Source organism: Octodon degus, unplaced genomic scaffold (genome assembly GCF_000260255.1).
Source record: "Octodon degus isolate 3935 unplaced genomic scaffold, OctDeg1.0 scaffold00015, whole genome shotgun sequence".
Taxonomy (NCBI): domain Eukaryota; kingdom Metazoa; phylum Chordata; class Mammalia; order Rodentia; family Octodontidae; genus Octodon; species Octodon degus.
This window is the reverse complement of record NW_004524591.1, coordinates 23,162,565-23,175,029: the sequence shown is the minus strand read 5'-3', so window position 1 is coordinate 23,175,029 and position 12,465 is coordinate 23,162,565. Positions and strand designations below refer to the sequence as shown.

General features: G+C 43.7%; 1 protein-coding gene and 1 pseudogene across 1 annotated transcript in view; both read left to right on the top strand.

Moving 5' to 3' along the window:
- Nucleotides 1-4,891, top strand: part of Exoc4 (exocyst complex component 4) — a 951,164-nt gene extending 946,273 nt beyond the window's left edge. Inside the window, exon 18 of the mRNA XM_004626539.3 lies at nucleotides 3,467-4,891. Coding sequence (XP_004626596.1) covers nucleotides 3,467-3,704 — 238 coding nt within the window. The 3' untranslated portion in view covers nucleotides 3,705-4,891. The remainder of the gene's footprint in view (nucleotides 1-3,466) is intronic.
- Nucleotides 4,892-7,477: 2,586 nt separating this feature from the next.
- LOC105741521 overlaps nucleotides 7,478-12,465 on the top strand; it is a 6,215-nt pseudogene continuing 1,227 nt past the window's right edge.

Here is a 12,465-nt window from a genome sequence, read left to right as displayed (position 1 = left end):
GTATCAAAGTTGTCATGGTGTAGACTGTGACCATCAGCCAGACTGCGTGACCTCACACCTTCACCCCCTGGCCCTGTCTGCTCATTGGGAAGCAGCTACCCAAAAGCACTGAGCACAGGGGACAAGAAACCCTGGGAAGGCAGATGCTTCCCACAGAATGTTCTGTCCACCAGGGTGATGTGACACTCTTTGGTCTTTGAAATAGGATGTCTGCTCCACATCTAGCACTTGGTCTCTGAACATTATGGGATGTGAAGAGACCTTTCCATGAGTCATGAAAATATCTAAATCAAATAAATGTGTGGTCACTGATCCCATCGAGGCAGCTGTGTGAAGTGCCAACTAATATAAAAGGTGGTGCCCTGGAAGCCGTGGCTGCTATTTTAATACCGATGATAAAAATCCAAGTTTCATTGTCCTCTGTGAGTACTGATCAATTATTTATCCCTGTGGGGTTACATGATTTCATTTCAGCCTGTCAGTGTTTATCATGGGAGTTCATTCTAATTGAATAGTTTGGGGCATTTTCCTGTTTTCCCTTTAGGGCACCTTATGGCACCCTTTCCTACCACCCCATCTAACTGTTGCTATACCAATTTATGAGTCTTTGCTACTGGGTGCCTTTCTTAAAGATAAATGAATTTCATTCTGTCTTTAAATATTTATGTTTCCTTATGATCTAATATATCATCATAGATATAGGGAAATTTTTCCCTAACTATAGAAAATACACCATCAGTTACCTGTCAATTTTGTTTAATAACTCAGCTTTGCGGTTCTGGCACATTGTTCATCTGCAGCTCTCAAGAACTCTTTCTTCATCTTTCAGTTCACTTCAGGGTGTCATTCTGGGATTTATAAAGGTTTTCACTGCACAGGGGATATTGAAACACTGAGGACTTAAGTGGCATGGCCTTTGTCACTTGTCACAAAATGATCCAGGACTAGAAACGTAGGCATCTTTGTCTTCCTATTTGTTCCCAGCATGGAACCACAGTCTCTGGGAAAAAGAAAAAAAAAAAAAAAAAAAAAAAAAAAAACAACCAGCTAATATCTCTGGAAACAAATCATCTGACTTTTCAAAAGAAACCCAATTGCATCTGGGCTGATGGGTTCAATGTTACTTCCTAAGCTAAATTATGAAAATATCAACATCATAATACAAAGAATCCCAATTCTTTTGGTTTAGTTTTAGTGAAAAACATCACAAACCATTCACTACTGCTTGTGCAGCCTTTCCTGCTGCTTTTAGGTCCTTGGCTAGCAGCGATTAGAAGGGCTCTCTTTTCTCCCAGATTGTGGCCAAGCACAGTTGGCTTCGATCCTTCCACAAGCACCATATCTGGGGGTGAGGCCTCAGCTCTCTGCTCTTGTCCTAAGCTGCCCAGGTAATCATGGTGAGGCACTCTGAAATTTGAAAAACAGTAGTGTACAAATTGTACATTTCAGTTCCTTTCTAACTTAAAAGAAATGATGAACCCTAAACCATTTGGTAAATCCACTTTTGTACATGAGTTCTTCAGCAGTTTTAAAAGTGTATATTTTTAAGAATTTGCCCGAAGAAGAAGACAGCTGTCTCCCTCACCCATCCACGTGCAGGAAACATAACTAAACAGTATACAGCCTCATTTCTTAAAGGCCAATATCAGGGAAGAAGTCTTTGTGTACCAGAGAACATGTGAGGCCATAGGACAAACATGGTGCATCTGCCTACCAGGTGTTTTGCTACTAATGCTACTACTGCTATTCTTATTGTTGTTGTTTTGTGGTACTGCAGATTGAATCCAGGATTTTTGCACTGAACTGTATCTCCAGCCCTTTTTTTATTTTGAAGCAGGGTATGTTAAGTTGCCAAGGCTGGACTCACACTTGAGCCCTTCTGCTTCAGCCTCCCACAGTGCTGGGATTACACATATGCACCACCATGCCCAGCTTTTAAAATATTGTTTGTAAACTACAACATATACATTGAGGAGTAGAACCATGGGTTTTATGCTAAACATGAAGGATAAAAAGTACATAAGAACATAGGCAGTACTTTTGTCCATGTCAAGGTTACCTTGGCCAATGGCTCCTGACTGTTAGCTTTCAGGAGCTTAACAGGCACATTCATTTAAAGCCATTACAGAAAAGGAGCTTAAAGAGGGCCTTCTATACAGCAGTGCAGAACAATTTACTCCTAGAAGAGATTCACAAAGTTGCTCATCTAAACTGAGCATTTTCATTCCCATCACTATTTAGAGAATATCACAAAAGAATATGATTTCTCACTAATGTGGTACATGCCTATAATCCCAGATTGAAGAGATTGAGGCAGGAAGCTGGCAAATTCAAGACTTTCTGGGTAACTTAGCAAAACTGACTGAAAATAAAAATTTTTACAGGGGCTGAGAATGTATCTTAACACTCTCTAAGTTCAATACCAGCTACAAAAAAAAAGAGGGGGGGAGTATTCAATTTTTAATTATATGTTAATTAGAAAATACAGTAGACAAAGTAGGAAGTAGAACAACCATATGAAAAGACACCAAACTTTTTTTGATCACATTCCATGGCAGCAGTACTTTATAAACTATTCTTAAAATATAGAGCTCCTAGAAAATATGTTCTGAACCCCAGGATGGCTTTGTTTTTTCCCAAGATATTTCTGATGAAGAAACAAATCAAGGCCCTGAGTCCCATAATACAGGATTTTAAACCAGTGACCTTAATAGAGCCTTAAGATCCCTTCACCCCCATACGTTGCCAGAACCCACTGCCTGAACCTGTCCCTTTACTTACAAGCTGTGTTAGCAAAGCTGGCTTTGAGCTTTGGAATGGTCGTGCAAGTGGTAGCTAAGAATCCTGTATACACTGAGATGTAGTACTGGAAATGATGGTTTTAAAAATAGTACATGGTGTCTTTATGACACTGGGCAAGTCATCTGACTTCTCTTGGCACCAGTTCCCTTAGCTGAGGAGGGAAGTTGCAGTCTCTGGTTGTAGCAAGAGTTAAATGGTACCATGGAAGGAAGATACTTTGTCACCAGCAATAAAATTATTTCTAGTTTGAATTTTTCTTTCCTACTTATCTTGGAACTTCTTGAGGAAAGGGGCCATTCTGTTACTTTTGTTATATCTGTATTAATACATTATTATTATATTTGTAAGAAGACTTAACCTTCATGAAGCACTGCCATTCTAACTCATATATACATATATATAATATGTATATATATTAATAAGCTTAATTCTTCCAATAAGAGATAGATACTATTATTACATGCTTTGTGGAGGGGAAAAACATGTATTTCAAAAAGACTCCGATAATAAATGAGGGATTGAATGGGACAAAACCTAACTGGGAGCTGATTGGTAAATGTTAATGAATAAGTAAATAAATTCACATTTCAAGAGCATATTCATCCCCACTTAGAAAACACTGCTGTTGATGGAGGTGCTGAGCAGTGTTCTGTCTCCCCCTCAGGCAGTACTATGAGATGCTCTACAACACGGCCGACGAGCTCCTGAACCTGGTGGTGGACCAGGGCGTGAAGTACACGGAGCTGGAATACATCCATGCCCTCACGCTGCTGCACCGAAGTCAGACCGGGGTGGGTGACCAGACCATCCAGAACACGAGGCTGCAGAGGCTCAAGGAGATCATCTGCGAGCAGGCGGCCATCAAGCAGGCCACCAAGGATAAGAAAATAACCACCGTTTAATGGGATGTGCTGCAGTGGGGTGGGGCTTGCTTTTGTCTCCTCAGGCTCTCTTCTTTATTTGGTATATTATTTGGTGTCTTCCAAGGCTAGTTTGTCTGTGCTGATGCTTTAGTGGAAAGAAAGTGTAAGGGTTAATTTCTTTCTTGAGTTTTGGCTTTTGTTATAGATGTTGAATAAAGTTTGCAATACAAAATGTTTTGATATAACAGCTACTTTAGTACAGTTGATTGCAAAGGGTCTGGGGCCAGGCAGGGCAGGAAGGTATGTTACACTACTACATTCTAAAAAATGAATGAGTGACTAATATTTTATTTATTCCCTAGCATATATAAAATCCCAGCTTTAAAAGCAGACTGCCACCTGTTTTAGTCCATTCTTAAAGCCACTTACTAGTTTTCTGGTACATAAACAGCAGGATTTTTGGTCTCTTGACCTTGTTGGTTTACAGTCCAATGAAGTAAGTATATGTGCATTGTTTTCTGTCACTTGTACCAAAATCACATAAATGACTTCTCAGCTGGCTTTGGCTTTCAGCAAATTTCTCTAACCAAAACAGGGTCTCTTCAGAACTAGAGGGAGAAAATGTCATTTGTCTCAAGCCCTTGGAGAATTTATATGCTGCAGCTTGTACATAGGCTACTGATTGGCTTATTGCCTTTTTATTTAGCGTTTGTCAAAACCAAGAGCCATAAATTAGTGACAAAAATGGAAGTAGGAAAGGCAATCCAATCCTCTCTGCTTACTTTCTCACTGTTTCCAAGGAAATAATGGTTAGAGATCATTCAAAATCTTGCATGGGGTAAATGGTTCTGAGGTGCTTACTTATCTTCCCATGAGCATCTGAGTCTCTCCTCAGAAAGTAGCCTGTGTCTGCTTAGCTGAAGACAGGGATGGTGGGACAGCCATGACATTTCTCCTCTGTGGGCCACCAACTAAGCCTATTTTGCTTTTCTGTTGTGTGGACACTCACTTTCCTGGCACACTGGACCTCCCCACTGCCCCAGGCTCCAGGTCTCTTGCTGTGCATTGTCACATGTCACAGGAGGCAGCAGTGCATTGATCAGGAAGCATCTTGAACACACCTTGAAAGGCAAACCACAGAGTCTGTGACCAGATCTTTGCCTGCTTGAAACAACTTTGATCTTGATGGGGTAAGCAAAAATTAAAACTGTCTTGAGAAGCTTAAATGTGGCGTGTTGTTTTTCTCACATTCCCTATTCAGCAAACATCTCCTGAGGGCCTAGTAGGGGCCAGTACTACTGTGCTCAGGGCAGATATACAGACCAAAAAGGCACTGCTGTTATCTAAGAATGTCCAAAAGGGGCTTGACTCCAAATCCTGAATAGTGTTTACTTAGAGCTGAGTTGGGAGTTAGGGCAAATAGTGAGGCAGCTATGCAAGGATGTAGCAGGCAGCTGCAGGACAGCCTTCCAGAAGCTTCTGAAAGGAAGAAATGCTGAAAATTTATATGGTTCAGAGGGCTCACTGTGAAAAATTTGAGTCTGTGTGGGAGACCACCATGGAAAAACAGATGACTTCAAACAGGGGCCTTAGAAATGATCTACCCAAGGGTAGATGTGGGAGAGGGAAGGGGAGTAGAATAGATAACTTTAGTCTGGAACTTCCCTTTTATAGTCATGGACTCACAAAATGGACACTGATTTTTCTTTTCCTTCCTGCCCACTCCAGGGTAGTAAACCTTAATTACAGTGATGCCAGAAGAGCCAGGAGTGGGGCTGGGGAGTGCTTAGCACAGAGTTCCTGGAGCTGGAAGGCTTCAAGGATTTGGGTTGAACAGAATTATCAGGAACACTGAGAACTAGCAGAAAAATGGAAGATAAGCTGCTATAGGGGAGTATTTAGGAAAGTGGCCTCTTTGCTTGACTTGACTGTAATGACCCAATTCTGAACAGAAAAGAGGGGCCTCGGGACTTTTGCCTAATGCTGTCAAGACACAAATTTATTTGAAGGTTGTTATGCCAGTCTTCATTCGTTAAAAGATCAAAAATATCCAATGATACATTCAGGGGATGGTTGAATGGATGCAGGTGGAGATGGTTCTGCCATCTTAAAACCTGCTATCACTGGGGACAAAGTGAAGATTTCCACAGGTTATGCCCTACTTTGGGGAGATTGTCAAACTGGTTTTGTGCTATTGAGTCATGATGGGAAGCCACTAAAAAATCCAGGTCCACCAAGGAAAGAGCCTAACATGTACACATATATACACACCCAGCATATACATACACATGTACACCTAGCATATAATACATAAGCACAGAGCAGTCTACCATAAGGACCATTCACTAAAGTGTGCCTTTGCAGCTCAAAGGGCCAAGAAGATAGGCCTCAGCAAAGCAGCTCTGAAAATAAAGCAAGCGAGTTTCTTGCAAAAAGGAACAAAGGGGATGACATTTGGCCTTCCTATCCATGCCTTCCAAATCCTAGGCTTCTACTAACTACAGATCAGACATACAGAACAAAATTTTGTCTGTACTAAACATGAACAGACTTCTTTCCTTGTCATTATTCCCTAGACACAACTGTACTATTTACATTGCATTTGTGTTAGATTAGATCGTATAAATAATCTAGAAGTGATTTAAGATGAAAGAGGATGTGCATAGCTTATAGTCAGTATCACGCCACTGTGTAGAAGGGACTTGAGCATCCTCAGCCCTGGACAGCCACAAGGGTACTGGAGCCAGTCTTTTATGATTTGCACCTACATGTCCTGCAAAGCCTCATGCTGCCATAGGACTCTTGCAGAGCTGGCTGAGCCCAGAGTGTATAATGCTGGGCTAAAAAGTGATTACCAAATCAGCCCACCCACTGGTTTGGCATACTTCTGGCTTGGACTAAGGGTGGGTGTAGCAGGTAGCCTACATACAATGTAAGGGACAGAAAGAGGCTTCTCTCTCCCTTGTTGCTTTTGCTACCTTGTGGGTGCCATGAACCATTCTCCTCTCCCAAGCCACCCTGCTTTGCAGCCAAACAGTTATGGACTGAAACGTCTACAAACTGAGCTAAGCAAGGAGAAAAGTGAGTAAGACAAAATCCCCTTCCCACACCAAGAGATGGTGATGTGGGGCACATTGTCCGCGGCCCTAATCAGAGCACCTTGCAGAGGGCTCACAGGACGAGTCAGGGTCTTGAGATAGACATGAGAACCATGAAGAAGGGCTTTGAGGCTGTTTGCCCCACCTGATCCTCACAGAAAGCTCCACAACAACAGCAGCTCCCAGGGGAATGTCCCTTTCACAGCACCCACTCTATGGGACCTATCACGTTTTTTTGTTTTGTCTTCACAACACTGTGTCATAAATACTGCTTTCCTTTCTACCATACCCAGGGGATCTCAAAATTATGCAAGAGTCTCTTCCAGTTAACCACATTAGGATAAATTCATTACAAAAGAACTAAATTTAACAGGTTGGATCTAGATCTTGAAAGGTGCTGGCAAGTGGTATTCTCAAAAGTGCTGGTAGTTGTCTCCACTTGGTTTCACCGCTCTTAGCTATCTTGTTATCACTTGTCAGTGCACCTCTTAATTTATGAACAAAACTATTCTTCAGATGTTGTTGTTCCCCTTACCCCATGAGCACCTATGTAAAATACCCATCCTATTAATAAAGTTTTCATCAAGAACTTTCATCCTAATGTGGTGTTTCTATTCCCACCTAATGGGGTTATGAAAGCTTTTTAATCAACTAGAACTTGCTGCCCCTCACAGCCGATAACATCTGTAATGATCACACAAGGATACATCCCTTATGCTGCCCTTTCCCGGAGTGGATAATATCCACTTCCGGGCTCTGAAAGACAGGTTTATTGCTAAGTGGGTCCAGATCAGCTGGAACTCAGTAGCAAGGCCAGGCCTGAGCTCCTACAGCCCATTCTCGTCAGGTGAGTGGCATTCACACTAAATCTTCAGGGGGACTTTTCACCAAGAATCACTGCCATGGGCACTGAATGAGTGTTTACAGGTGCCCCATCCCCTCTCTAGGGCTATAATCTTGCCTGCATGTTTTCTAAGCTTAGTAGTCATTATTCTGTGGTTCAAATAGTTGGGAAAGTAAAACTCCAACAGAGACAAGTTAAATTGATGGCAACCAAACCCTGATGATTCTTACTGTCAACTCGTATCCATGGATTTCTTAGCACTAATGTATTCATTCATTCAGTCAGAAAAATATAATTGCCTCTTACAGCTCAGGTGATGTGGGATTCAAGCAATGGCAAGCAAAAGAGACAGTTCCTGTGACATGGCACTTCCACTTGCTTCTTAAAACTTCCACTGTGCACTTGGTCTCGCCAGAGTCCATACTCCCTCCCTCATCCCCAGTTCTCTGAGATTTCCTTGCATGTAGGAAGATTTAGGATTGAGGACTGAAGCCTTCAGCCAGACACCCCCATTGCTGTCATCTGAGCTTTGCCCTCTGGGGTCTCAGAACTGTCAATATTCACTACTCACTGTGCCCGTGCTGGCTAACGGCCTGGCAGTCTACCCTTTACTATTTCTTGCTGAACAAAGGGGTTCCTGCCTCCACAGCTCTCTGAATGGACAGTGGCCATTGCATTCAGGATTCTAGTCCTAAGGGGTCGCTGTGGCTGCCTCCCCAGGAGCTGGCCACAGAAATTTCATAATGAAGAACAGAGGAGACATGAGACCAGCCCAAGCTTAGCAAGCCCAACTTTGAATCACTCCACTCTGTGTAGCTGTCACGAGAAGACCAGCAAACTGACTGCCTTTCTGACAGGATGTGAAAATGAGGCGAGTCCTGGTCAACAAAATTTTGCTTGTAAAGCAAAGTAGCTGCTGAAATATGCACACCTGAGAGCAATTGTCTTAATGTGGCAGGGAAGTAAAACAAATTGGGCCTAATTTTGAGGGAGGGTAATGAGGTACCAAGAACAAGAAAATGTAAAGAATCACTGGGCTCGACAAAGGTCTCAACTCTCTCCTAATTAGGCACAGTTGTTATGAGAAGTACATAATTAATAAGCATATGACCAGATGTGAAATACAGTGAAGTATTTTTCCTGAATAGAAGTGGTAATGAACTGTACACAGCTGGAAGTTGTTGTCCTAATTTGGCTGAGGCAGAAAGCCTGCCTGGAATTTTGAAGAGGTGTAGTAAGATGCACACCATAGGTTTACACCTGAAAACAACTAATCCTATTCCAACTGGGCCGGGGTGTAATGAGATAGAGCTAATTATCAGGAGTGTAATGAGATGCAAATGCCACTGGAGCTGAACTGGAAATTTCTTTGAAAGTGAACTGAAATGCAAATACTAGAAAAGCATTTCTGGTAACAGAGTAAGGTGTGAGTGTGATGAATGTATGTAACTGGAGGGGTTGCTGGGATGTGCCTGGGCCAGAAACGTGTCTGTGGTGAAAAATGTCGCTAGGACTTGACACGCCTTTGACTCACCTGGAATGGGAGTCCCTGGGATTTCAACACCGCAATGACCTGTAAAAATCACATACTCATTTTTAAATGAATACATAATTTGTGCATATACAACTGAAAAAAGATGTGAGATGCTTTCGGGTGAGTGCAGTTTCCAGTATATATGGTCCTGCTTACAAACATGGCCTCAGCTTCCCGCGGACTTTGCAGTAGATATGCTAGGAGGAACTTGATTCCAAACAGGAAGAACACGCAGTTTCCCTCATAAGGATGTACTTACTGCAAAAGATCAGGAAACCATTAGCAGGGTTTTGTTATTTCTTTTGTTTTATAATTGCTGCTGTTACTTTTTTTTTTTTTTTAAGTTTTATTTACTTATGTGTGTGTGTACGTGTGTGTGGCCAGCTCAGCCCACCAGGGGACAGGGCTGGCTGGCATGTGGTGCTGGGGGATTGAACTGCAGTCCCTGTGCTTTGCTAAGCTTGTTCTAAGTAGGTGCTTTAGACCACTGAGCCATCTCACCAGCCCCCATGCTGTGTTATTTTAGACACCTTTTCTTGAACATTGAATGTGTTTTGATGATTTGCTAAATGCTTTCTTATATCTTTTCCCTTAATCCTCACAATAACACCATGACAGAGACACTATTATCAGACATACTTCACAGAGAAGACTAAGGCCTGGGCTGAAGACTTTGCCAAGGGGTCTTGCTCTGCCCTGTGCCAGAGTTCAAATTCAGATCCCCTCCTCTGTTCTCTATTCTGAGCTTTCTTGTGCAGTGTGCACCAGTGCAAAGGAAAGGACCTCACCTACTCTGGCCCCAACTGATGTTCCTAATAGTTTGACTCCTTGTGGGAGTCAGGGGGCTGAAGCAGTGTTTTCATTTTGTCCTCACGACAACGCTGTGTCATAAATACTGCTTTCCTTTCTTGGTACCTCATTACCCTCCCTCAAAATTAGACCCATTACCCTCCCTCAGAATTGGCCTGTATTAGGGGCTGAAGAGATGACTCAGTGGAATAAGTGCTTCCCTGGAAAGCACAAGGACCTGAGTTCAATCCCCGGTTCTGCAAAATAAATTAATTAATTAGTAAATAAATAAATAAATTGGCCTGTATTTGCAATTCAGTTCACTTTCAAAGAAATTTCCAGTTCAGCTCCAGTGGCATTTTTAGGGCTGAGGTCTCCAAAGAAAGCATGCAAAGGGAACATCAGCAGCAACAGCAAACAGCCTCTTTATTGTCCAGCTGATGTATATTAGGCATTGTCAAGCTTATACACTTTTTTTTTTTTTTAAGGGAAGGGTCTACAGGGTGTTCAGGGTCTCACTACTAGATCAGACTCATAGTGATCTACCTATTTACAGCCTCCCAAGAGCTGTGATTACAGGCATGTGTGCCACCACACCCAGTCTCAATTGCTATCTCAGTGTGCCCTGGGGGTGGGGTCAGCACTGCAGGCCCGAGGACTGAACCCCCGGGCCCCCAGGCCTGCTTTTAGGCACTTTAATCTGCTAAGCTATTTGGTCGGCCCTTAAGCTATCACTCTTGTGCACTGTCATAACCATAACCTTCCTTGCATGTAGGAAGATTTAGCTATGGTTGTCCATGCTAAGTCATGCTTATATAAGTGTATCCTGCTGTGCTCCACCACAGTGGTACACAGGCTCCCAGTGCCAGCCACCATCTATTTGCACCTGGGCACCATACCACGAGCATGCCCATTTCCACATGACTGTCCTTTTATCTTATATTTGGCTAAGCTGGCAGCCAGCAGGTCCATCCAAATCTGATGCTGACTGACTTTCAAGGTTCTGAGAGCCCGCACAGCTGGGAGCCAATCACGTTTGTTTCTCTTATTTCCCCAGCTCCCATAACTCCATGGCCTTCCAGCCTACCTCCCTTAGCTAGGGGTTTCTCTACCTCCATCTTCTGGCAAATACCAAGCCTGTCATGCAAAACCAGAAATGGGGACTTATGCCTTGGGAGAAGGTACTTCCTGTGCCCTGTAACATGGTTTCCTCAGCAGCCAGACATTGTTTCAGGTCCTCCTTGGTCGGTTGCACTGGGATAGGGACTCCTGGTGTGGCCAACTGGATGCAGCACTGTCCTTGTCTCCACAGGTGGACCAGTTGCAGCAGGGGTTGTTGGTCTTTGGGCATTGGCTTGGTGTTGGCAGAAGTTGTGGGGAGGCTGCCCTGGCACCTGTGGCCACTTTATGCCTGCATACCCCACCCAGCTCCTGCTGGCCACCAGTGCCCTCATCAACAGTGGGCAGAGGTCTCCACTGGGACGCATCCTGATGCTGCCGCCTGAGCTAAGCAGAGCTGTCGCCGTATGGGAGTTCAGGTTCAGGGCCCCACTAAAAAGTGGCTGTATCTTTGGACTTTTTGTGCTGGTGCAACCTCCTGGGGTACTCCTTCCAGTGTGCCTGGATCCCTCTGGCATTCGGGGGCTGCACTCCACCCAAAAGGATTTGCATGTGTAGCACTTTTAACGCCTTCAAAACATTCCCGTGTTAGGTGGATGGTTTCACAGTCCTTGGGGGCTCTCCCTCCCCATCAGGCACTATTTCCACAGACATTGTGAGGAAGTTCACCTCCTATAGCCAGCCCTGTTCATCCTACCAGTTACACCTTTTGTCGGGGTTGGGTGGGGGGAACTGAAGGGGTATTTCTGCAGGTAAGGTCCCCAAAGAAAGCACACACACAAAAAGCAGACATCTACAATAACAGCAAACAGCCTCCTTTTTGTCTGACTTGTATATATTAGCCATTGTCAAGGTGACATTCCTGTGCACTGTCATCACCGTATCACACATGTGCAGTTGTCCATGCTAAGTCATGCTTATAGAAGTATATCCTGCTGTATGCCTGCACCAAACAGTGGAATGTCCTCATGAGCCATTAATGCTCCAGGCTTGAATCAATCCTGAATTGGATCCCCCACTCTTCCACCCCTCTGTGCTTTCCTATGGCTCCCTGGAGAAGACCATTGCTGGACCAAATTTGGGGTTGCCATTCCCCATCCTTCTCTCTGCCTCTTTTTAGCCACTGGCCACCTGAGCCCACCCCTGTGGCCAGTATATCTACAAAATCTTAAAAACACCAACCTCCTAAGGCCCCAGGGACTGAGCCCCAGTTGAAGGTTGAAATGACCCGCACCAGAGCCAGATACTAGCAAGGCTAGGTGAATGATGGGGTCAATTCCATTGTTCTAGAATCTAGTGGATCTTGGCTTAGAATGTCCCTCTATCCCTTATAGGGAAGGAAGCTAATCTTTTCTTTTTACTCATATTGGGTTCATAAACTAGGGCCCCTTCAAAAAGCTAACTGACAATAAGAAT